The sequence below is a fragment of the Pieris rapae genome, chromosome 11 (assembly GCF_905147795.1).
Source record: "Pieris rapae chromosome 11, ilPieRapa1.1, whole genome shotgun sequence".
Lineage (NCBI taxonomy): Eukaryota > Metazoa > Arthropoda > Insecta > Lepidoptera > Pieridae > Pieris > Pieris rapae.
Window position 1 is genome coordinate 9643468 of NC_059519.1, and position 27117 is coordinate 9670584.

A 27117-nucleotide genomic window follows, 5' to 3' on the forward strand; every position below is an offset into this window, starting at 1 on the left:
TACTTTTTTTTTCTTGCGAACACGCCATGGTGCACGCGGCCACAGAAAACAAACATGTACGAACGTCTTTGCTCTGCGACTGCCGCGCGCTGACTGATTACTGAATGGTTAAGCATGCTAAGTCTTATTACACTACTATATTAAAATTAGTATTTAAGATACCGTTTTATTACATTAATTAACCATTCAATATTGGTCTCTTATTAAGTTTGCTCTCAAAGTGGCGAAGACTGCTTCAAGTGCTTAATAATCGTGGTGAGTCTGCCGGATAGGTTTGTGATAATCCCATCACCTTTAATCTTGGATCATACCCGTAGGGCATACCTTAGGTCTCTTGGTGCAGGCCTGTAGTACTTATTTACATATTTAATTTTTTTGGGAATACTTTAAATAATGAATAGGAATAATAAAAATAAAACAAAAATATCACTTAAAACTTTTAATAATGTATTGCAGAGCAGATCAATTAACTGATAATAATCACAAATGGTATTGAAGCAAGGCTATAAAAGATTTCGAATCTAACTGTATTAGTAAAAATCAGATTAACTCATCTGTCCCTTTTCATTACAGCGTGACTACAATCTGACGGAAAGAGATAAATGCACTTCAAGCCATGTAATTAAACTGGTTTAATAAATAATTATGTGACAGGAAACTAAATTCTTATTAAATTAATTTCAATTCCAAAATGCGTGTAAAATAATAATAAAATATTCAATAAATATCAATAATTACATTGAAGTACTAATCTCTCTCTTCTCATAGCAGCGAAGGCACAATTTGAGAAAAAGAGACGAAAAAGCAATGCAGTTTAGTTATTATAATAGCCTGTGTAAATTTATTTTTTATAGTGACAGTTTCATATTATCTATGGCTGACAAAGATTTAACATTTTACAATCGAGTTTGTTTTCTGTTTACTCTTTAAAAAAATACAATATATTTGAAATGTTGTTACTTATTTGTGTTACTTTAACTTAAAGTACGATATTTGTTGCCATGGTTACTATCATTATGGATAACAGAATGTTTTTATCATATTTTCTGTACTTTCAGTTTGATAATAATATATAAAGCATATCACGTATTAGTAAGAAATAACGATTTAAATAATCAGCTGTTTTATACGTCTCGGATGGGGTTAATGACCTGTCATGACCCTGATTTCGCCTGTTCGTAATCATGGCAACAAAAACTTTATTCCACAGTTTGTAAGTGTTAATACAATATCATTTATGCAATAAAATATGAATTTAAATAAATATTTCTTGAGATTAATCCAAGCGTAAACACGACTAGCATCTTTAATAATAATAATAACGATGAAATTTCTTTTTACAAATATGAATGAATCGAACATTTAAGAATTATTTTTTAAATTTGAAACTATTTTATGTTAAGTACAATACGTCAAACTGGCTTACCCTTTGACGTAAAATGTGAAACACATAGCCATCTCACTCTAACATACGTTCTGAAACACAGTCATCTCACTCTAATTTATGTTCTAGAACACATAGTCATCTCGCTTTAAAATATGTTCTAGAACTGAAAATCATCTCACTCTAACATGTAAACGTGTTCATAAGAGAGAGACACTTAGCTCAGTCTACTAAACGACAATTTATTAACTTCCACAGTAAACGCCCGGCTAAGAACCACTCGTAGACAATACGAATGGTTCTTGTTATATAGCACCTTTTTGCCAGGTACTTATTTTAATATTAAATTGTACTAATTAATGGCAACCTGAAAAGCGTAGAAGCTGCTTGCGTAATATGAAACATATATCTATAATTTCCAAACTAAAATTCTTAATTCTTCTTAATAAATCAGTATTTTTATATTATAATTTTAAAATAAAATAATAAAAATCTCGGAAGGATAATTTATCTGTTTTTCTAATCAAATCTACGGTAATATCAGTAGGTGAGTAATTTGTTGTTTTGAATGTAAACATAAGAGGACAACTTCTTTTAAGGATTTTATATCTTGACAAGAGAATGTAGCGGTTTTTACAAACATCAGCAATCTACTGTAATTACAGTAGGGCCGCAATGTGATGTGGTCGAAATGAATCACGGTGATTTGGACTTTATTTTTTTTGCGAAGGTCTATTATCGAATTGTCTATTATTGACAGGAATTACTTGAAAAAGGAAATATAAATGTCTTAATCTAGATTTTAGTGTAAAAATATGATTTTCGAAGCATTGTGAAATGTCTACTTGTTATCTATATTTTTTTTACAAAAGCGCATAATGGCATTAATGAAAAAATAGATTTTATTATTACCTAAACCTAGTTGTAATCGGTGTACCCTCACATTGAACTAACTACAAATATGTTCTAGGAATAGATAAATTTGTAGGCATCGTAAGCGTGAAGCAAATATAACGATGTGAAATAAATGGAGTTAATTTAAAACGAAAAGATAAATAAATTAGAATACCCTCATTTATCTATTCCGTTTTTTTAGTCTATGGTAACATTAGTGCAGTGTATCTATTTCGATGTATTAGTAAGTACTTTTTGGTATGTGGTAACTAGATTTATTTTTTACGTTCACTTTTAAAGTTAAAAACAAAAATCTGATTATTTTTGAAACTTATTAATTAATATTGCTATGATCTCGCGTACTTAAGTGCCACTTTGAGCGGCTTCTCTTCCTTCAGCGACTCTTTAAGTACGATGTCCGAAGTGGTGTATGGAGGTGGAGGAGGGGACGAGTCCGACTCTTGAGCGACGCTGGACGACTCCGAACGACTCATCGAGTCCATGGTAGGTCTGAGAAATAATTTATTTTATGGTTGGATGATACTACCACTAGATGGCATTGAAACAACTTACATTTGATTTGTTGTGTTTTTGTGTCTTGATAAAAAAAAGTACTAACTTTTTTCTTTATACATACATTAAATTCGTCAAATTAAGTAATTAAAAAATAAGTCAAAAGTATAGCTTATTGTTTTTAATATGATCAAATTAGAAAAATATGACCAAGAATCAGTTTCAAAATATCAAAAACGGTTTAACTGTAGAAAAAAAAATAAACGGGTTTGAACATATTATAGGTTTTCCTAGAAATGTGTATAAATGAATTAAATATTTGAACAACATAATTAAGTAAATATTACATGAATTTTCATTAATAATAGTTAATTAATTTAATACCTGTATTTTCTACAATTGATAGGAGCGACCGCAGCCAGATGCTTCAATAATGTATGTTTGCTTGTATGCGCCAATCTCGCGGGTGGCGCGTCAACGCATAATGCACTTCTAGTATCACCCAAGAACGTCGCCACCCAATTATCCGATCGAAGGACCAAAAGTAATACGTCCTCTAAATCGGCCTCACTACAAAAAATACAGAAAAACTGTATAAAAAACGGTATTTTTAATTTTGTTTATTTTAAGCATTATTTTTGTATTGACAAATATTTAGTAGTGTTTGTATTGACCGATTGCAAAAAAGGAGTATTTAATTCACATCATGGCTAAATTTATATATGGCAACACTGAATAAAACATTCTTAAATCGCGTAAAATTTCAGAATCATACCTAGCGGCATACAAGAAATGTGCGAAATGTATATTCGACACGCATCCATCTCTGTCGTTGCTGTCTGTATATAAATCCGTCTCCCGATAGTACATGTACAGGAAATCGTTGAGCTGTTTCGCGATGATCGCACATCTGTCCTTGTCGCACATCTTCGCAGGGGGACCCTGACCGTGGTCATGGATTACTATTTATTAAACTAACTATCTATTTATAACTATTTGCGCTACGTCTCTAAAAATATCTTTACAATTATTATCGATCGTACAAAGCAGCGTAGCACGTATACGTGCTAATGATAGTATAAATAAATAAAAAATCTGCATTTATCTGCGTTATGCGACAGAATTGCCATCTAAAGTTCTAATATGTAACTACTAAACTACTATGTATTAATGTAACTTCTCTTCCAATCGAGCTTCGACAAAAACGCTGCACATATTCGTGACGTTCCGTAAAAATATTACGCTCATGAAAGAAGTTTCACTTCAAAAAAAGAACAAAGAAAGCACTGTCAGTCCTTGACCATTTTTTGTGGGTGCGTTGCCGGCCTTTGAAAGAGAAGTACACACTAAGCTTTAATAGATGGAGGTCATACCTCGCACTCTATTCCACAGTTCGTTAGTTCTCAAAAGAGAATGCTTTAATAAAAGAACGAATCGATGGAACGAAGAGGCAAGACGATTATAATATTACAAAATCTAAACTATTAATAGCTTTAAACCCACTTCAAATTAAAAACATGCATTTTTTGTGCAATCAAAAATATCTAGAATTTCTAAGAAATAATCTATGTACCACATTAATAAAATATAAATTATTTTCGATTTGCAGTGCACTAGGTTAGAAAAGCATTCGTATTTATTCCTAAAAACTAAATCAAACTAATTGCAGGCTTAAGTAATTTTTCGTCTCTTTCTGTCAAATAGTGATTACACGCGATAAAAAGAGAGAAAACTACTTTCAAACGTTGCGATTAGGTCGACTTCTTATGAATAGAGTCAAGCGGCGTATGCCCCGGGCTCTATATCTAAAATACTAATCGTAATTACCAGTCTTAGTTTCACATTTTTAAACGTATATTTTTGTGGCTACCACGTATATGTTATGGCTGTTTTGCACTAGTTCAAATCATCAAAGGTTTTATATTTGTGACAAATTTTTCGATCTTTATTATTTATTAAGTATCACATCATACATAGTACTCACGTATATATGTATGTATATTCTAGAATCCTGCCTAGAGACTTCTCGAACACTATATATATATATATATATATATATATATATATATATAGAACAGTGTTCGAGAACCCTCTAAGCAGCAGTGCTACTGAATAGCGAATTCTAGAACGACGTACTATCTATCTCTTTCTCGCACATTGCTCCGTCCTTGTCGTACAGCGTTCTAGTGTAGTCAACTTGTCTTTGTAACAATAATATTGAATGTCGACCAATTTTAGTTCCAGCCACATATTTAAAAAAAATAGCATAATAATAGAATTTAGGAAAATGTTTTTCTTCTCAATTATTCGCAGCAAAAACGATTGGTATTTAGAGAGACATCCAGAAATGACACTCAGCCAAAATGTCTTTTTAGCATCGTTGACGCTGAGTCACTTCTGAATGTAGGATTCAGAACCAGGGCGTGGTTAGTAAAGCGGCATGCGTATATATCGTCACCTTTACATTATAGGGCATTCGCAGAGAGGCCGAAGCTCGTCTGAGGAATCGGAGGATCAGGGCTGCGTGTTGCACCGCCATTTCGTTGCTCGGAGACGATATGCGCTTGAGGACGTGGGTCAGATATAGGCCGAAAGCACGACGGCCTTCACCCATACTGAAACAAAAAAATCACCTAAAGGACGTTGTAACGACGTACGCAACGTACAACCACGAACGTGCACCAACGGTGTTTTCCCAACACTTGCTCGTAGTAGAAAATACCGTAACTCAATAGTCGACGGCGTTAAGTCACGAAACAGAGATTAGAAGTTAAGACCAAAGTAGTTTGGTCAAGACGTCATTTATACCCCACAGCTTTAACAATATTTGCCGATACCCCCTCATAAATGGTTACCCGATGGTACTGGTTCCTGAGTCAAATATATTATACTAATCAAACCACGGTACTCAAAGGAAATAAAATAATTTAATGTTGAAGAGAGCTTGCTCTAATTCTCTCGGGGCGAAGCTACAACGATTTTGGTAGTCACAACGGTTCACTCTTTTAGGAACCCTATTTCTGGGAGTTAAAATGATCACAATAAGAATTGATATTTATTAAATAGTATAGTAACCTTTTTTAGTTCAGTTTAGTTAACAGACTAGGCTGTTGATTGAACCGCTAATTAGACTAGTTGGCTGCGATATATATATAATGTACTTCATTTACGTTTATAGCTTAAAATCACATTAGAATTATAATGAAATAGCGATCACACAAAAATCCTTCCAACTCACTTCATACTGTCCGTGAAATATCGGAAAATAGCTGCGTTATCCGTCTCGAAGGATCATATTTTTTCTACAAGGGCAAACAGGCAGAATGCTCATTTGATTAAGTGATATCGCCCGTGGACACTCAATGCCAGAGGCCTCGCGAGTGTCTTAGCGGCAAAATAATATGTTAAGAAATTATATGTATAAAAAGACGTACGAACCGTATGACACTTTTAATTCAACTAAAAAGATGAGGGTATTTAATAAAACTATATTAAAAATACTTACGTCAACTTCATTCCGTCAGTGAGTTGGGCCTTGATGAGTTCTTTGGCTCTTTTAGCGTCCCTTGGAGGCGCGGTCGCCTCACCAGGGGAGTTTATCTGAACTGCCGGCGCCGCACCCGCGATGCATACAGCCTCGTAACGTTTTAATCTAAAAAAAAATTAGTATTGTTTGACAGAGGTATTACTATAAAAATAGCTTATAATAATTTATATATTTATAATGAACGTTTTGTCCTAGAGTAGTAGGTCAGTTAATCTTGTATGTAAAACCAATTCTTTTCTATTCAACACATTATTATAGCAAAATAATATATTCTAACAAGTCTCCGAGTAGTTCTAGAGGTGGTCAAGTGCGACACCCGTGTGTCAAAAACGTATGGAATTTTGACAGTTTCGTTTTTAAATCTCAACCACAGACTATGGATTCATAAAGAAAAGTATTCAGGTAATGAGAAAAACTTTTAGAATCAAAATTTAAATTTACAGGCGCATTAAAACAATTTAAACCATAGACAATATATCTTATCTTATATCGTTAAACGAGCAATTCTTGTATATATATATATATATATAATTGGAATCTCGGGATTGGCTCCAACGATTTTCATGAAATTTAGTATACGGGGGGTTTCGGGGGCGATAAATCGATCTAGCTAAAGGAATAAATGATATAAAATAACAAAAAGGTGGTGTTTGAGTAGTGGGACTACTCAAACACCACTTTAAACTGAAAATCTTCCTGACATCTATCGGCGAATAATAATACTATTTTTTGTTTAAACTGCTTTAACGACACAACAACACTAAAGCAATTCAGCATATATATTCTATACTGTTCATATTTCATCATTTTATTAGTATGTAATTCGTACTTAAATATAATTTCCAAAAAACACAATTTAAAAAAAAAAAATACCGAGCAAAGCTCCATCCCGGTACTATGTAATAATATCTACCTCTGCGGTGTGTCCGTAAGGCTAGTAGCAGCTTGGGCGTGTTGGAAATGCGGCAACACGTGGGAATGTACCAACAAGTTGTAATTGTGAACAACTGTATACGGGATGTTATTGTTTAGGGACGTAGAACATATCGGGATACCGGTTACAGGATCTGAAACGACCGGTAGATATCAAAATTGGTAACCATAGCAACAAACACCAAAATCCAGACTATGTTTTATAATGTGGGTAAATAGATAGATATTATGCGTGTTGGAAGGCTGAAAACTTTATAGGCTTACAAATGGATGGCGCTACTACTGTTAAGAATACATTTTAAATTTGACAATTGTCTTATACCTACATTGTGATATTTAGTATTTGAGTGACCAACTTTATTTGTTTAAAAATATGGAGAAAAAGAAATTTTGTGTCTTTTTATTTTTATATAAAACTTTGTTTTTCTTCTCTCTGGTTGTTTTAATGTATTACTTTCGTTTCGTTCTACACTTATATATCTTTATGATAAAACAATACCTATGATCGTACAACAATACTTCCAAATAATAGAAATCATCTCATACTTAGGGCCTGTTTTACAATGTATGGATAAAGTAGGTACCAAATAGCAATGTAGCAGCTAGCAACACATAAATTATTCGAAAGATAAAAGTTCCAAATAAGATACTTCGCGTTTCATGACGTATAGCGCTATCTGATAGTCGTGAAACGGAACAATAGTGTTCATCCTACCAATAAGTAATAAATAGCTTATTTGGAACTTATCCGGACATTGTGAAACAGACATCAGATCTCAGACCCTTAATCTTTAACTAATATGTGTCAGTTAAGCATCAATTAAATAAACAACTCAATTATTCTTCACAAGATAATTATTAAAGGAGCATATTCAACAATGTTAACACGAAGTTTTTGTTAACATAAAAAAATTGAGGGTAGATACAAATATTTTTCAATTACCGTCAAACATTTTGCATAGTAAAATAAGTAAATAAAGATGCAAATACAATCGAAAATATTTATATTCAGCTCATAGACTACAGTTCTATTTCCTTCCTTTCTGTGTAACCGTGAAGAGAAGAGAGATGAGAACTTTAGCAATACTGAGAAATGTGAACTTGATTATAGTAATGATTGCTTTACATTGAAAAATTATCGTGTTATATTAAAACCAGGACAATGAAACCTTACCCAAATACTGCGAATACTTCTGCCAAGAGTTCTGACTAGGGAATATTCTGACGAAACCCCCACGCCGGGCGTATTGGGCCCTAACAGCTCGTACTATGCGCAATTCTTCGCCCGTTAAGAGGTTGGCGATTCCTTTCTCTGTCTGGGTTTGAGGTTTGCCGCGTACGAATACGTTTTCTGCTGAGTGGACACGGCGACACTGTAAATAAACGCGACCTTACATTCCTGGTATCACGCAATTAAATTAAATTGTGCGTGTTTGTGTGTGTATGTGCGCATGTGTGTGTGCTTGAGAGTTTGTGTGTGAGCCAGTGTGTGCACGATGTCAAGTATACAATTAGGCCTGTCACAAACTAGCGAATTCGCACCAAAATGTGCTTAGTTTCCTATATGTTAAAGTTCTCAGCCAAGCTGTTATAATCATACAAAACTCTAGTAATTTTGTATGATTAGAAGCAATTGATTATAATATAACGATAAATGTTTTATATATGTCAAAGAAATAGTCTCGCCATCTATATGGACGTCATTGGCGTCAAGTTCCGAGTACAAAAGATGAATAATTATCGTACAGTATTTAAAGATTCCTTTGAACATTATAAATAACATCTTAAGCTTAAATTAAACGAAGCAGGTTCAAGGCATCGGTCTTACTTTTAATCACAATGCAACCACAGATCACATTCACAATAATGAATTGTACTGATTTAAACCTTAATTATAGGTCATTTAACTTTAAAATTAACTTAGATTCTTGTTACGTAAGAATTTTAATAAATCTTACTAAGACTTATGTAATATGGTTATTATAAAAATAGTTTTTTTTTCGAAAATAAATATTCAAAATATCGCAAATATATTATACTTAAATTGGGTTTATTCATACTTAAATAAACCCAATTTTGAATTGGTGGCTGAATTCCTAAAGTTAATATAATCTTCCATTATATATTTATTGATTTAAACAGAAATTAAAAGAATTCTCACTATTTAGAGTTTTTTAAATAAGATACATGTAATACGAAAATATTTTTATATATTTTAATAGTGACGTCTCGATGGTATGAAATAACTGAATGCTTCTTGAATTTAACGAATTTCGCTAATAAATAAATTTTTCTTTGTAAAATTAATATTGTTATTTAAATATCGTGATACGATAAAAAGTATTTATAAAAAGCTATATACCGCTCCGATTCTCATCTTGAGAGAGTTGTTCTGCGGCGATTGCTCATGCCTGCTCATAGGCACTGCTGGTAATCCTACTAGGGTCAGTGTATCTGCCAAAAGGGCAGATTTCACTCGGGCATCTAAAGGACTTTCGCAGGCCAAGCTGAAAACAAAATAGGATTTAATAGATTGTAATGCATGGCGCATTCCAAGCCATGGTTACTATAGACGTAGAAAAGATTTTTGAAATAAAAGAAAGATAAACGAAAATAACCGAAATAAACGAAAATACTCGAAAATAAACAAGGATAAACAAAAATAAACGAAAATACACGAAGATACTGGAAGATTCCACGCATGCTAGTAAACAAAGCGTGATGATGTTATTTAAATTATGAGAAGCATAATTATTTATAATTTCGTAGATTCAAAAAGAAAAACTTACCTCGGCGATAAATTAATTTCTAACAGCCATGGCTTAAGCATGTCATCTATTAAAATATCGTAGCCAAATAGTTCTGAAAGAAATGTTTTAATTTTTAATAAAATTCTGTTATAACTTAGATTGTTGTCTTGTTTCATATGATTGTACGTTAAACACTCAATACCCAATAATTATTAGCGGTAGGTGAATAAGCTTGCGAAAATGCTTTATTTAATGGGACAGAAGGCAAATGAGCAGAACGATTGAATAAACTGCACCGATGTACCCCCTGCTCGTTTTACAGGGCAGTTGTCCACTGAAATATTCCCGAACTGATTTGCCTTAGACGGTCTTTTAAGAAAAGAGGGTACTAATTCCCGACAGCGCAAGCCCCTGGTTTTAATAGTGTCTTCCTCCGTTTGCCCCCTGTTCTGTTAAAAAAAACCTACAATGCCGAATGTGTTGCCGACATTTGAGAGAAATGGTTCGGAAATAATTCTGGTAACTGGTTGTAAAGTGAAAAATCATTATTAAACGCGTAGAGCCGTTCAAATATTACGTAGTACAAGGAGGGGGGAGGGGGAATTATTTACTTTTTTACGTATTACCCTCACATTGTCTATGCTTGAAAACAACTTGAAACTTCAATAAATTAATACGTTTATGTACTATTATTTTCGAGAGCTTTGCTTACTTTTGCTGACGATAGGAGGAGGGCGGAAATAAGTAAAAAGTACTCTCATACATAAGTGACTTACCAAAACAATTAAAAAGATTAGGCACAAAAACTCTAGCGGCGGCAGTAATAGTCTGGGCTGAAGACAGAATGGATTTGACGACCAGATCTTCAATAGCGGCCATTAACGCAGCTGTGTTCCGTCCTTGCTTACGCAAATGGCGCAATAGGGCTGACAGCGTCCATTTGTGGCCAATGTTGCCCGCATTTGGATCGTCACATCTGAAATGATATATGTATATGATATAGAAACCGAAGGCGTGTCAGACAAAAGACTGATCACCAACTTCTTTGAAATTTGGATGATTGGAAAAGATGGAAATTTCAAACAAGTCTTTACGTATACCCATACGTCGTGGTCTGAGCGGAAAAGGCGCACAAAATTTTGAGAGAGTTTTACGTGAAACCAAGGGAAAAACAATATTTTATAAATCGTACACTGTATAAACTAAAAATTTAGTTAAGTAGTTAACAATTCATGTATTTCACTATCGCATTTCATTGAGATTCCTACGCAAAATTCTTTGTTAGCCAAACTCAAAAATAAAACCATCAAGGGCGCCACCCAAACGTATACAAATTCATTCAAATCGGTCCAGCCGTTTAAAAGTTCAGTTATATACACGTACAGTAGAATTATATATAAAAAACTTACTTGATATAATCCGTATGATATTTATTGATACTATAATTGCACAGATGCATGCACGGGTTCCACAGATTCTTGTTCGTCTTATCGTATTTGACAGTGGCGAATCGCACCAGGCCTTCCTCATACAGATAAATTAACAACGGGTCTATGGACGTAACGCACACGTATAAGCGTAGGTCACATTTGTGTCCACCAATCAGAAGCGGTTTGTCCACGTACTTTGCTACTACTACGTTCTCGCCTTTCGGTATTTGTTCTGGCTGATGGGAAAAATTATATTATAACCCGAATGTATGCGTTGTCTGTGTGTATAGGGAACGGGTGAAATGCCCACAATAAAAAACCAAACAAATTGGTTTGTTGATTTTCCAAACATCTCGTCAAATCAGGTGCCAAGTTGATTTGTGCGTATAGTAACAACAATGCAGCGATTAAATCGGTTTCGCACGGCCGACATTTTTGTAGATATGTTCTTTAATATTGTGGATTTTTTTTTCTAGCATCAATAGTTTTTGCAGCGCATGCGATGAAAGATTTCTTTTTATTAATAACATTATTCCAGTTGTAGTATGGATTCTTATTTTTTTCTTGCAATTGAAATAGCCTATATTAATCAGTGATAATGTAGCATTTAAATGGTCAAAGAATTTTTTAAATCGGTCCAGTACTTTTTTATCTATTTCAATTTTTTATAGGGATAACTCTCAAGTTTGTGCAAAATAAAATACAAATTTTAAATTAACGGTTAGTCTAGTCACTAGTGAATCTTTTCCTAAATCTAAAACTTTGATATATACAGGTACAAGTACCCGCAAACTTCTTCAGCATTAAACAAGGGAGTGGGGGACCTAAAAATACCTAAAAATCACATCTACGCACGCAAGGACTTTTGTTCAAAATATTTGCCGGTACCTGTAGATTTAAATACATTAAGGAGTTAATGTTAAAAATTCTTACCGTATTAACTATATAAATTCCCCTGCCCCTACTGGAGGCGGCAGGTTTAACAATCCACGGACCCTTGGTCCTATAATGTGTGGTACACAGTTCTTTATATTCAGCCGGCATCAGGAATGTTGTGGGGATGAAATCAAAGTGTTTTAAGCCTCGGAAGTATTGCATTTTCTCTATGTTTTTAAACAATTTGTCTTTGCGTGTTAGTTCGTACGACCTAAGGGTGCATACATACATTAGTATCGGACTCTTGTGGGTAGTCTTAATCTTTACTAAAAAACAACTATATAAAGAACATTTCATATTTTAATTGTAGTGTTTCCACTATATATTTTTTATTTTTTCATATTATCATTAGCACGTATGTCGTATACAGTGTGTAAATAGATATACAAATACATGGAGTGATCATATACTGGTCCATGATTGGGGTTTTTACCTTAGTAATAATTAATTTACAAAGAAGTTTCACTTCTGTCATGTGTACTTTGTACAACACTTTTTTTTGTTCAGTATCAGTCAAACTATATAGTCAGCTATCACTCCAATAATGTATGGATCCACTGAATATCAGTGTTGCTTCATCACTTTTGATTAACACTTCAACCATGTTTGATAAAAGTGATTGTGTTTGTATTTCTGTTCTATATGTGTGTGTGTGTGTGTGTGTTTAAATCTATAGTTTTTTTTGTAACATAAGCAATATTTTTAATGTTACTCATGAACCCTAATCTTAAAGATTTAGGATCTATATTGACTAAAACCAATTCAATCTTACCTAGGAAAATGATTGACTCTCTGATACGCTGATAGTGACCTCAGCACATCAGGCTTAGGATGCAGACCTGCCCAAAGCAGGTTAAACTCTTTTGCGTCAGGACAGGCTTCTTGGAGACCATGAGCTTGGAGTAATCGGTGCAGCAGTTTGGTCTCAGTATTAACTAATTTGTAGGTGATCTTAAGAATTCTGGCCGGCATATGACTACTTTCTAATACCTGAAATGGGATTATGATATGATAAGAGATTAGGTAGAGTCGCGGAAAGTTCTGCTTTCCCTTGACATGCGAACTGGTGGTAAATGTCAATTTACAATTAACCTAACTTCTTTTTTGATGCATAACTTGTTTATCTATATGAATAATAAGTTTATCATTTTAAATACCTACTTTTTCGCCATATTTTGACGACACTTAAACATTCGCTTTTTTAAATTCCATTAAAACACACAAATAAATAAAATAAAACCTTATCTTGTTCAAGCTATCGCGGAATATGATTACAGGAGTATCAAGAATATTCATACCTAGCCAAATCACCTGCATCATAAGCACTGCCCACACACACACCACTCACATACCCTCACTTTCACACCATCACACGACAGCCAACTTAGGTATTTCATAAATTTTATTGATTTTTTCTTGTTTGAACATTTTTGTAGCTGTTTTTGATAATCAATGTCCAAAGATAAAATATATAATATGTTTGAACCATATTTGTTACTTGTTGTATATAATGTTAGCTTTTAATATTTATTTCATTAAATTCTAGACATTTATATAAAACATGTTCTTAAGAATATTGCTACTAGTGCGCATGTGCAATTGTTGATCATCTCCCCGAAGTCGGAGTACGGAATAGCTAAATGAATCGTATAAGAGAATACATACACATCTTCAACACTTGTAGGCGCATTTTATACACAAGAAGATCTTGGTATTGACTCAGAGTTTTTTATTTAGTAAGAAACAATACGACTTACACACCTTAATACTATCTACTTCTTTGACTAGCAATTGTTCCGAATCGTCACTATCAATACTCGGCGAGACAGTCCTTTGTATATTTTTCTTTTTTCCTTTACCTTTGTTTTTCTTTCCTTTCTTTTCATCTTTGGCATCTGAAATTATATTAAACCCATTTATGATATATTTGACAAAAAATATCTATCACTTTTATATCTTCATGAACATGCAATATATTACTAAGATTAATGTTACCCTTCCAATAAACCCTTAACTATAAATTAATTTTTGTATTCTACAAAAAAATCTGAACCAGAATTGAACTCACAAAGTTGTGAGGTTATTTCCGGTTCAGAAAAATGTTTGAGTTCTTTGGTAGCACTGCCGAGAAACCTCGATTAGCCAGCAAATCAAGCTACGCAAATTGATATGGATAGGCCACACACCCCTAAGGGATGCTGATCATATTCCCTAGCAGGCGTTTGATTGGAACCCGCAAGAAAATCTGAAGCATTACCATCCCAGGCAGATGAGGCAAATATACTGCAAATAGACTCGATAAGACTGAGAGATGAAATACAAGGCTTAATACCGAACGCGATGAGGACTCTTTGTGGACACCTTCTGCTTTAGGGATTATGGAACATCAAGTCCAGAAGTTAAGTCAAGAATTAAACTCACCTTTGGTTACAGGTGGAGGTTCGGGCGGTTTAATATTAGCTGTCGTATTTTCTATGTTCAAATGCTTCTTTAGGGTTATCTTGCTGAGATCATTAAGTACATCATCTATATCTCTCTTATGTTCGACTGCTTCATGACCTTGCTCTTCTACAGACTCTGTTATTGGAATTTCCGCTTCACTAACATGTTTCACCACATACGCTTGGCCCATATACTTTGTGTTATTACCAAATGTCTCCATCACATCGTGCATTATTGTTTTTGGTCGGACGCTGAAAGAATGCGGTTCGGCTACGAGTCTTTTCGCCATATTCTTGGCTTTATTGAGGAGTATCGTTGTGCCTGTATTATTGCCGACTGTTTTTGTTGTGGATTCCATGGAGGGTGTTCTGGAGGCGAGGACACATGATCGGAAGACTAGCACGGCCGCTTTCGATCCCACGGGACCACCCGACACCCAGTCGGATAGGGACCCTTCTTTTTCTGTTTCTTTGCCATTCGATGAATCGTCGTCATTGTTCATTTCTGGATTTTCTTTTGATGTAGACGGATTTGAGGTTTCTGGTGATACATGTGGACTGTAAGTAAAATGAGTGTTTTTGATTTGATATTGTAAGATTTTGTTGGTTGTTCGAAGCGCTAATGGTTCATAACAATACCATGCATGACTTGGTTAATTTTGACGCAGTAATTATATAAACAAATGTTATCAATGAAGACAATGTTAGCAGCGGCAGCTGCTATTATGGCTAACTATAACTAACCAAATCCCCGACTGAAATAAAATGATGGTGATAAAGAAGAAGATAAAGTAGATAAAAAGCTAGTTAAAAAGCCACTATTGTATTGTTAATGGTACGTGTAAAGGATTAAGAATTAAAAATTGTTCAATCAGCTGTGATTAAAAGCAATTGCAGCGTGTTTATGTATCTGTCCGCTACCTTGACCGTATTGATCGACACTTGTCGAAGGAAATAGATTGAAACCGTGCCACCAGCTGTTACATAAAATATTCAAGTTTTTTGCCGTATTAAAAATTCTTAAAAGGCCGGCAACGCACTCGCGAGCCATCTAGCATCGAGTGTCCATGGGCGGCGGTATCACTTAACATCAGGTGAGCCTCCTGCCCGTTTGCACCCTGTTCTATAAAAAAATATAATTGTTTGATTAAGTATTGTAAAGAACGGGAAAATGGGCGAAGGCTCATCTGGTGTTAAGTTTTTATTTATTTATTCCACTACATTATTCTACCTAAACAGTTACAACTAATTGAAGAACGCCAAAATAATACCCATACAAATTATCCTACATAAAAAAAAAATATATTCATATTCCTTAATCTTATAACTAACAATATAGCAAGCAACTCTTGTGAACTCAGCCAGTGTACAAACAAATAGGTCTACCTCAATAGAAATTTCGTTAATTATTTGTATTGCTCGTGTGAGTGGCGCTTTGCTAACCAAGTTATCTTTTAAGAATCGGTTCTTTTGTTATGGTTCAGTTTGTTTAATTGGTTGGCGAATCTTCATACCGTTAACTGGCAGTGTGTGTTTACGGGCGGCGGCATCACTTATCATCTGATGAGCCTCCTACCCTTTGCCCTGGTCCTACTAAAAGCAACCTGGCTAGTATTCTATAATCTCACAATTTTACTGAAATAGATTGCAGTAACTCGCTAGCCGAAGTCGTTAACGCTAAACCATCTGTTCATTACCGACATATTTTCTTATCAATTCCGATTTTCGGATCACGTGACACGAATATCCTTTCAGGCTATTATGCCATAGACAAGTTTTTAAAGCTTTTGTCCCCATTCAAACACAGAATCTAAGGCACCGAAGCATGTCTATAATCCATATATGTACAACAGATCGATTGTGTTTATATATAGCCATGGTCACCACATTCATTCACAATGACACATATGACCGCACTCCGTTGAATGAATTCAAAGTGACCAAAATGTGGAGAAAAATATAAATCAACTACGAATATACAATCTTAATTACTTTAAACCCCTTTTATTATATTAATTTGCGATTCAAACCTGCCTAATTTAGTGGACACCAACATCAATGGACACTCGCACTGCCAGGAGGCTCGCCATTGCGCTGTCGACCTTTTAAGAATCTTTACCTTTAAGGGTTAACTACGTAATTCAGTTTAATAACATAGTACTTACGAAAGTACTGTTTTGATTTGAACTACTCCAATAGTGTAACCACTATGGGTCTGCACCTCGGTTTGCAACTGTTCTTTTAATAAATTTTAAAATAAGTGTGTCATCAACCTTCTGGTTCCTGTCCATCCAGAAAAGAGCTAACCAATTCTTAAAAAGCCGACAAGACGAGCCATCATTTTAAATCATTTCACATCAGGTGCCCCGTGTACAAAATAGAGTTAAAAGATTTTTATTAATAAACTTCGAGACTGATGACTCAGACATTAGACATTATTATAAGCTTATTTAGAATAACAGTATACGTAAGTAGAAAAAGTCTAAACCCAAAAATAATTTGCCGAAGCGTTCAATGTTTATCTTTAACTGTGCCGCTATAAGAACACTGCATGGGATAAAATAAAAATAAACTCTTCGCGGTTTATTCAGATTCACAACGTGGACTAAAGATACCGTGTTTGTTCCCATAAAAAGACTGAGACCTTGATAACGGCTTCTATTCTATTTGTTAAACATTTTACGGAACGTACCCGTCCGTCTTTATCTAGTTACTATAATAAAATGTCCCTTATCAAATAAATAATATTTGTAGTTAAAACTTACAGAAAAGGTTGGCTTTAATCGTCGAAATCGAATACATTTTTGACGTACGCTATCAGTATTAAGAATTTATGCGGTCGTTTTTTGTATGAGACACTTATATATTACAATTTTATTTCGTTCGGATATACTTCAGTGGGTGCTTCCACATAGTGGTGCGCAAAAACAGCCTTAAAAACGCTGGTTATACGACGGAATTCGAGGTGATACGTGTAAAATATAGCACGTATTAAACCGCTCATATAATCAAAATTGACAATTCATTTTTAGTAATTAGTGCTTTTACGAATGTTACATACAAATACAGTCAAAATCGTTTAGATCAATATACCCGATATAGACCAAAATCAAAGGTCCCGGCTGAATTCTATTGTATTATGTTCTTTAATAACAACATCCGATGTTACGACTATCGGTTTTACGACCAAATATGAGTAATTCTGTATCGTTATAATAGATTTTCACTGTATATATATATAATCAAACTCTTTTACTGTTTATTTATACAAACATAAATTATCCTAAATATAGAACCATCACATAGGGCAAACGTATTTCATGTGATTCACAGATTTCGGAACCCATTTGCATTGTACAAACCACAGCGTAGTCTGAACGGAGGCGAAATGAAGAAATGGGTTACCGTGATAAAGGAAACGTCTGGTATTTTCAAAATAAACCTAAAGTACCAGTGCATTTAGCACGCGTCGAGTTATCGCTAAATTACATGCCGAGCTAATCAGCTTAATGGTCCATGAGCTTTCACACGACTCTGCTTGCGAGATAATTTAAACTTGCTTTATTTAGACAACATTTACAGCTAACAAAACACACACACAGAAACACAAAAATTAACAACGATGAAAACATTTTTTTATAGAACAGGGGCAAACGGTGGCTTACGTGATGTGAAGTGATACCGCCGCCCATGGACATGGACACTCTCGATGCCAGAGGGCTCGCGAGTGCGTTGGCGACCTTTTAGGAATTGGTACGCTCTTTTTTTGAAGAACCCTAAGTCGAATTGGTTTAAAAAAACTTAAAAATACTTTTTAAAGAACATGTTCTTTAAAAAAATGTATGTTTCAAGTATTTGCGTGTGTGCTGTGTCTGTAATTGACCCCGGGTCAGCGTTATGCTGAGGAGCAGAGTGTTCCACAGCACTGGTCGTCCTGCCAGAGACCACAGCAGCTAGTTTGCGCTTCAGTTGTAAAAAAAGAATAAGAATTTAATAATTAAAAGGCACAGACCACTCTATCAAACTACTTGTATGAACTGTCTTGCAGGGCCAAGAGCAGAATGGTCACCAAAGTAGTGTCCAATACAAAACATTCTACACCGGAACAATTACTTCATAAGTATTCTTATTGCTTATTTTGCAATTTCGATTACGTATTCGACAACCGTAAATCTAAATTTGGTCTAGTGAGAGGATGTCGTGACTCGTGAGCCATTACATTCGGCGATAGTTCAGAGAATTGTATCGTAAGAATGATTGTACACTATTCTGTATTTATGTATATAAAAAAATACGTGTGACACTAGGGGACTGCCGCGGTAAAGCTATTGCATAGCATTTTTTAGCAATTGATGCAAACATTTATTTATTTTTATGCAGTATTTTATCTCTGATATTAATGCAAGTTTTATCTTTGATATTAATTCAATCTATCTACCACACTCGAGACCCATATATAGTCCGTCTCACTCTCACGGGTACCGGCTGTACCGGCCGCGCTTGCTACGTCACCGATCAGTGTTAGGTTATTTTTCGTTACGGAATTTCTTGATTCGGTCGCCGCGCTCAAAGACCGCCATAAAATCTATGCAATAGCTATCATATTAGTAGGTCCTACTATTGTTAAATTAAAAAGGCAGTGGTCGCTTATATGCGCGCCTCTCATCCCTGATGTCATAGTTTCGATCCGGGGCTGTGCACCAATTTATCTTCTTTCTATGCGCAATAAACTTTCGCTCTTACGTTGAAGGTAACTGCCTCACCTACTTGCCTATAATTAGATTATCAAATTACCATAAAATTTTAAAATTCACTGAACCTCGTTGAAACTGTTTTTTTAAATTTATAGATAAAATACATATAATTACAATGTCTGTGTGATTAATTATAATTAATGGATTGAAGATATACTATTATTGAATAGTCATATAATTGTCAAATACATTTCTTTTATCCCAACATGGTAAACGAATACTTCCCATACTATATATATTCCCTCTAATAAAGGTACATAGCCTAAGTAACGTATCAAAGTTACAACATAGTACATCCCCTGTATGTCAATAAGGATATCATGAAAGATATGTCTCGAATCAAATCACCACTATTAAAATTATTATTACGTAAGTGTACACGCATCTTTCGTCGAATCATCAACCCAACTTTGGCGTGTGGCTATATTTTCGTGCATTACTCACCTCGATCATGGCACGAGAACATACACTTAGAAACTTTTAACTACAACTACTTAGATTGATAAATTAATTTCGAACAACTTCGTGAAACACAATTCAAACGAAAGTTGAAAAAGCCCTAAAACTTACGTATTTATATTACGATTAATAGTTTATATTTATGTTTTTGATGTTTTTAAATTAATATTTATATTCTTCTATATTCTTGGACACATATTTAGGTGTATTATTTATTCTACGTAGTTGCAAGACGGTTGAATTATTTATTAGTTACAAATACCATCGCCATTTTGGCTAAATTATATCGCAAATAATATAGTTGACGTTAGCTAAAATGCGCGCTAAAAATATTTTGCAAGAATTGCTAGTTTAGATACATATATTATAAAGTTGTTAACAATAAATCGGCTGCAATAACATGTCTCCTTTGTTAATTAAATTGGACTTTAAAATTTCCATGAAATACAAATACAAAACCCAAATACGCATTATTTAAATATCCAATTCCAACAATATCACATAGATATTATCATGGTATAAAAGTTTATTGTAAATTTGTACTACTAATTTACATCGCCAGCTTATATCAAACCAGCTTAGTACCTACAATTCAGAAACAATTCGACTTAGGGTCCAGAAGAAAAGAGAGTACGAATCCTTAAAGTCATCAATGCCACATCTAGGAAAAAATCCCATCCGAACATCTATGTTTTGCTTTTAACTGATCGAATTAATTATTTATTTAAAAAACATTTTCGTTGCTGTTTTGTTTTGTAATTTTATATACGTACATCTGTGCGCTTTAATTATTAATCTTATTTTATATATTGTTTCTCAGTAAATTAATATGCTATTCTTATGAGAAATAAAGTTATTCTTAATCTAAAAAGCCGAAAAATAGATTATAATATGGCTGCACATTACAATCTAAACATCACAACTTTACGCACTTAAAACTTTACTGTAAATCGAACCATTAAGGTGAAAGTACAATTCAAGACGGCGCGGCGGTTAGCTGTAAAACTTGAATTTAAATATCGTTTTAAATTTCTCAAGATTTTTAAATTTAATTTAAAAATCGTGATCGTGCTTTAATGGTAATGTGACCAAAGCTTGGTTGACAACTTTTACGTAAATTAGTGTTGAAAACGGGCAAGCCAAAAACAATACCACAGTTTAAATAACTTATACGTACGACGACGTACGTACGACGTACATATTATTCGACAAACGTATACCAAAAGGCGGTATAAAAAACTTTGATTGTGAAAGAACATTAACTTTTATTATTAAATGAGAAAAACAGCGTTTCCTGGACAACGTGTGTCAACTCATCGATATTACAAGGGGATTGTGAACCCTCAATTTGTGATAGCACGTCATGCAAGGGAGTGAAATGCCCTAATATGCAATGTGAAACAAAAGTGGATGTTATTTCGCGTTTTAAAGGGCTATTGAAAGATTCATACTCAAGATCTTCTTTACTGATACACAATATATACAGGGTAGGGGGACACAACATATACCCGAAATAAATATATTTATATTTATTAAACAATCAATAATTTATAATTATTAATTATAAACGATTATTTAAAGAGCAGTGTTGCTCTAGTCACTAGACCAACACTGCTCTTGAAAAGAAACTTGCTGAAGCCACTTACAGCCACAGACATTAGAGGCTTCAGCGTGCGACTCTCATACCTGAGGCGTAGGTTCGATCCCGGCTGTGCACCAATGGTAATTAACGTTTGCTCGAACGATGAAGGATATCATCGTGAGGAGACATGTCTTAGATCCTAAACCACTTGACCACCTGCCTATTAGATTTAAAAATGATCATGAAACAGATTCTAAAATCTGAGGCCAAGACCCAAAGAGGTTGTAGCGCCACTGATTTTTTTTAAACGATTCTCTCTACGTTTCTGTGGCTCAGTTAAAACGTTGTGTATGTATAATACACATATACTAGAATAGTACACGATATATATATATGTATGTGAATCGAGTGTTATCTTACACCTTCAGTGCCCACTCATGTTTAAGACATATTATACATATAATGGAAGGAAAATATCGCTTTATAAAAGTTAACAAAAGTTATTTATTTATAAATTATTAAGGTAATAATTTCCTTATGGTTTCGCGTTTCTTTAGAACTTTTAACGTTGAAAGTCGCGTGCAGATATTTGGATACAAGTGCAGGCTGATTGAAGTGTTTTCAGGAGTATATTTATCATAAGTCGTTTACAAGGGATATATCGAAAATGATTTTTGTGTTGGCAAGGGTTATTGCAACACAATAACTGTTGTATTTCAAACAATTTACATAAAAAACTGTATCTATAATATCCTTGCGACCACTCCTTCCTATATATATGTTTGTAATTTAATTTATTATAAGACTAAAAATATCAGAGGGTGGCGTGTTTTTGCTATGCAGTTGAAATTTACAATTTGTAAAAAATTTTATCTCACCTCAAAAATGTTAATAATTAAAATAAATTATAGAGTTAGACAAGTGGTTAGCGTTAGAATTCCAACTCTGAGATCGTGCATTCGAAACCAGCTTCAATTGACTTTTTCCTAAGTATATTAGGCCCTAAATGACTATATCATTAATAACTTAAGCGAAACAATAATGTATGTAGAAGTATTAGAAAAAGTATTAAGGACAATGTTTTAAACACAGTATATTTTTTATTTAACTTGTTTAGATTTTGTGCATAAACGCACAAAAAAACATCAAAAACTTAATTCATTTGCGACGTAAATTACGCATCGGTCATTTAAACGATTCCGTTATAACAATACAGGTATGTAATAATGTCTTGACGCTATATTTGACAATTAATCACAAATATATACGTAAAATATTTAAAAATTACTCACAATAATTTTCCCATTATTAAGTCACTTGCGAATCATATCACGATTTGAGCGCAGAGATACGCACGACCGCGCACGAGTGAACACTCATAATGACTGCTTACTGTGTTACGAAGTACGAAACAGCTGGCTTCGCGCTAACATTAAAAAAATTAATAATAAAAAAAAAACAATGGCGGACACTTGCAGACAAATAGTACGTAAGGCTATGAGTTTTTTTATAGAACAGGGGGCAAACGGGCAGGAGGCTCACCTGATGTTAAGTGATACCGCCGCCACGAACACTCTAAATGCCAGAGGGTTCGCGAATGCGTTGCCGGCCTTTTAACTTTTTGAGTTTACTTAGCTTTGGACAGTGGTAGCTATGAAATCCACTAAATCATTATTTAGTCCGATGTGCCTACTAATCCCCAACAATGCGTTTCTTCGGCAATGGCACACTGAAGCTATGCGTTATTCATTACTCGCCTTCACTATTAAATTTATATATAATTTATTATTAATGCAAATTGTAAATTCAGCCAAATGATTTGAGACTTGAGGTAATTTTAAAAACATTGTTACTTCAAGAAAACGCGTTTTCAACAGATTGAAGCTATGTATTATAAACTAACAATTATTTTAAATCATTTAAAATTTTTCCCGACATTTCGCGTGCTTTACAGCGTGCGTGGTCACATTGACAATGTTAACTAATGTTGTTACTTTAAATGTTAACAGTGATTTCATTTCAGTGGTTTCATACGAAAGACGAATTTTTTAAGACTTTAAGAACGAAGAAAAAGAAGAAAGTAATCAATATTCTAAGTTGCATTATATGTTATGTATATGAATTATTTTCAGTATATGTTGACAAGCTAATGAAATATTGTGGGTATTTATGATATGAAATTGAATTCCAAAGTTTGTACCTATTAGTTAATCATCAGTATCTTCTGTTGGCATGTATCATATAATTTATATGCTAAATAGATTGGTCTTTGAAAATCACATTTGTTTGACTCTGTATCAACTTTACACATGAATTGAAGTATTGAAATATAAAATCCCAAATTCAGGAGTTTTCTTCATTATACATTTAAAGTCTGATTGAGTGCTTTGATAGATATGTGAAAAGCATGTGGCATTTGGTGCAATATGAATCAGTGTTGAATGGTTTCAGTCCCAGTCAGACCTTTAAACTCCTTTTATATTTGGTGTGGCTAACATATCTTTTTACTTTATTAAAAGTATTAAGGAATTTTGATTCATCCAATCAAAATCCTATTCTTTAGAGTATTCAAAATAAAAAAATATTTATGAAATTTATGTAAAATTATGATAACTTTGGAACTCAAGCGTATGAATAATAAATACATAAATAATTTCTCTTATAATTAACCTGGTGTGTGGACGGTTGCTGTTGCATTTTGTATGTATTTTAGGTAAATCATCAGGTACCTTTTTTTGTAGCTTCATTTCGTCTTCTGGATCCATGGTGGACTTTAAGGACATAAATATATAATTACATAAATATTTTAAAAAGATAAAATATGAATTAAGTATAAGTCGTAATAATTTAAAAATGCAGACGGAAATAAGAGCTATGTTTAAATCATTATTGATATGAGAAAATACCTACTTATAACCATTTATTATTATTTTGTTTATTATGTTGCATGTATGTATCAATAATGCAGTTCTTTGAAATACATGAAAAAAATCAATAACTTTCATGCGGTACACTTACCATCTGTTTTTAAACAATAATAAACTCTGATACTACTTAAGCTATCAAATTGGATAGACTTACGCTTGCTACGTAAATTAAACGGCCCACGATGTGCAGGAAACTTTTACTGTTAATTTCACATTTCTTTTTGTATTAATAAAATAAATTTTACATAAAAATATTCACATATAATTTTGATAGCTCCATAATTTAAATTTTTTCATAGTAAAATGACAATGACGTTTCAACCAGTGCTGTCATATTATTCTTTTTCCACAGGTTATACCTTATTAACAGATTTTTTAGTTAAAAAATTTCAGTTATTCAGATTTCACGAGTAGGAAGAAGGAAGTAATCCATTTATTATTAAATTCTATTGAAACTGCACTGCACTGAAAAAATATGTTATTTATATTCTTAATTTCGCATCAAGTAAAGCATTAAAAATAACAACTGCTTATAATTTCCAATACATTTTATTTATTACATAGGATAGGTAAACTAAGCATAATAGCTGAGATTAGCTTTTTTCTTGGCTTGCACTTCCAATATGGCGTCCATGAAGTCCTCGTGAGTAACGGAGGTGGCAGACCGACGCAGTGCAATCATACCAGCTTCAACACAAACAGCCTTGCACTGAGCACCATTGAAGTCATCAGTAGAACGGGACAATTCTTCGAAGTTTACATCCGGAGATACATTCATTTTACTGAAAATTACAAATTCATTAAAAAATATTATTTCAGATATATGTTGTTTGATTATTTGGGTTCTTAGTTTTGAGTTTTAGGTTCTCTCTTATTCCTGTTACACATACAACAGTTCATTTCACAAAAACTAACTAAATAATCATACCGTGAATGGATTTGCATGATCCTTGCCCTGGCTTCCTCATTAGGATGTGGGAACTCAATCTTTCTATCAAGACGACCAGATCTCAGCAAAGCGGGATCCAATATATCCACTCTGTTTGTTGCCGCAATAACCTGAAATTCAAGTCATTATCAGGTAAATTCTTTAAAATTGCTATTTGTAAACAAATCAACATACCTTAATATCTGCTGTTGAGCTAAAACCATCAAGCTGGTTAAGCAACTCCAACATAGTTCTTTGGACTTCACGATCACCAGCCTTTTCTGAATCAAATCTCTTGGTACCAATAGCATCTAATTCATCAATGAAGATAATAGCTGGAGCCTTTTCTTTAGCAAGAGCAAATGCATCTCTCACTAGTTTTGCTCCATCACCTTTAAATTGTAAAACTTAGTCATTCAAGAGTAATGGGAAAACTATGAATACACAATGACTATCATTATAAATAGGTCTTACTTTTTTTCAATAAAACACATTAGGTAGCTAATTTAAAAAAATATTCAAAGATCCTGTTGTTGTTTTAAATTTAAATGGTTGGCAAAAAACCTATTTACCAATAAACATCTGCACCAGTTGAGGCCCAGCCAATTTCAAGAATGTGGACTTAGTCTGAGCCGCACAAGCTCTTGCCAGAAGTGTCTTTCCTGTACCAGGAGGTCCATACAGCAGTACTCCCTTTGGTGGGTGAATTCCCAGGTTAACAAATTTCTCTTTATGCGTCATTGGGAGAACTACAGCTTCAATAAGTTCCTGAAAATATTTAATCATTAAATTAGATTGAGTTTTAGTTACCTACTATTACAAAAATACATAAGACAATAAAAACAATACCTGAATTTGTTTATCTAATCCACCAATATCTGAATACTGTTCTGTAGGTCTTTCATCTACCTCCATAGCCTTCACTCTTGCATCATATTCTGCTGGCAAAGTCTCCAAGATCAAATATGAGTCTTTGTTGACACCTACCAAATCTCCTGGCTTAAGTTTGTCAGCATCTACTAGACCTATTACAGGTAAAAAGTATGTTTGGCGGGTAGAGGTCTTGATTACTGCGCATTTACCCTTTCTTTGTGAGTCCAAGTCAACTACTGCACCATCTTCTTCCTCTTCTTGTGGATCTACATCTAACAGTTCAATAACATTTGATACAAGATATGGCAGTGTTTTATTAACTTTTATTTTTTCTGTATTTTCTTTGATTTTATCATTTTGTGATTGTAATTCATGAGATATTCTCATTACTTCGCTTTTCATAATCTTAATTTCATTGTCTAACAATCGGGTACGGCTGACGATTTCATCGGTTGGCATTCGTAGCACTTCTTCACTAAGCGCCTCTTCACCGTCCTCCCAGATTGATTTATCTTCTAAAGTTGTTGCCATTTTTATTTAAGGTTTTTCACAATTGTTTAAATTTTGTTTAATATAATTGGTAATCAAGCACAGCTCCAGAAAATCACAAAATGAATTGTCATCGCTGAACTCTGGTGCTGCCACTTTCAGCATTTAAGTTTTGACAGATCCCAAATATTATATCGTATTTACCAATTACCATATGAAATATTATTTTAATAGCAAAATCGTTTAAATAAAATTAATGTATTAAATCCATAAAGAA

General features: G+C 33.7%; 2 protein-coding genes across 7 annotated transcripts; both read right to left on the reverse strand.

Moving 5' to 3' along the window:
* Positions 1 to 424: 424 nt before the first annotated feature.
* LOC111001366 (tubulin polyglutamylase TTLL5) lies at positions 425 to 24855 on the reverse strand. 6 transcript variants are annotated; one of them, XM_045630197.1, is made up of 17 exons: positions 24705 to 24855; positions 24353 to 24394; positions 14809 to 15386; positions 14149 to 14282; positions 13160 to 13377; positions 12385 to 12598; positions 11431 to 11687; positions 10798 to 10997; positions 10061 to 10133; positions 9634 to 9778; positions 8446 to 8644; positions 7252 to 7405; positions 6297 to 6443; positions 5250 to 5406; positions 3567 to 3733; positions 3176 to 3361; positions 425 to 2788 (listed from the first exon to the last, which is right to left on the reverse strand). In XM_045630197.1, the coding sequence occupies exons 3-17, from the start codon at positions 15329 to 15331 to the stop codon at positions 2626 to 2628; spliced, it is 2937 nt and encodes a 978-aa protein (XP_045486153.1). In that variant the 5' UTR covers positions 15332 to 15386; positions 24353 to 24394; positions 24705 to 24855; the 3' UTR covers positions 425 to 2625. The 6 variants fall into 6 exon arrangements, with proteins under 6 accessions (XP_045486153.1, XP_045486149.1, XP_045486150.1 ...); XM_045630193.1 differs by having other exon boundaries at positions 5256 to 5406; positions 24294 to 24394; XM_045630194.1 differs by having other exon boundaries at positions 3567 to 3718; positions 24294 to 24394.
* A 225-nt stretch (positions 24856 to 25080) lies between these two features.
* LOC111001398 (26S proteasome regulatory subunit 6A-B) lies at positions 25081 to 27000 on the reverse strand. Its single transcript, XM_022271294.2, has 5 exons — positions 26328 to 27000; positions 26051 to 26246; positions 25674 to 25870; positions 25479 to 25609; positions 25081 to 25332 (listed from the first exon to the last, which is right to left on the reverse strand). The coding sequence occupies exons 1-5, from the start codon at positions 26880 to 26882 to the stop codon at positions 25125 to 25127; spliced, it is 1287 nt and encodes a 428-aa protein (XP_022126986.1). The 5' UTR covers positions 26883 to 27000; the 3' UTR covers positions 25081 to 25124.
* Between the last annotated feature and the right edge of the window lie 117 nt (positions 27001 to 27117).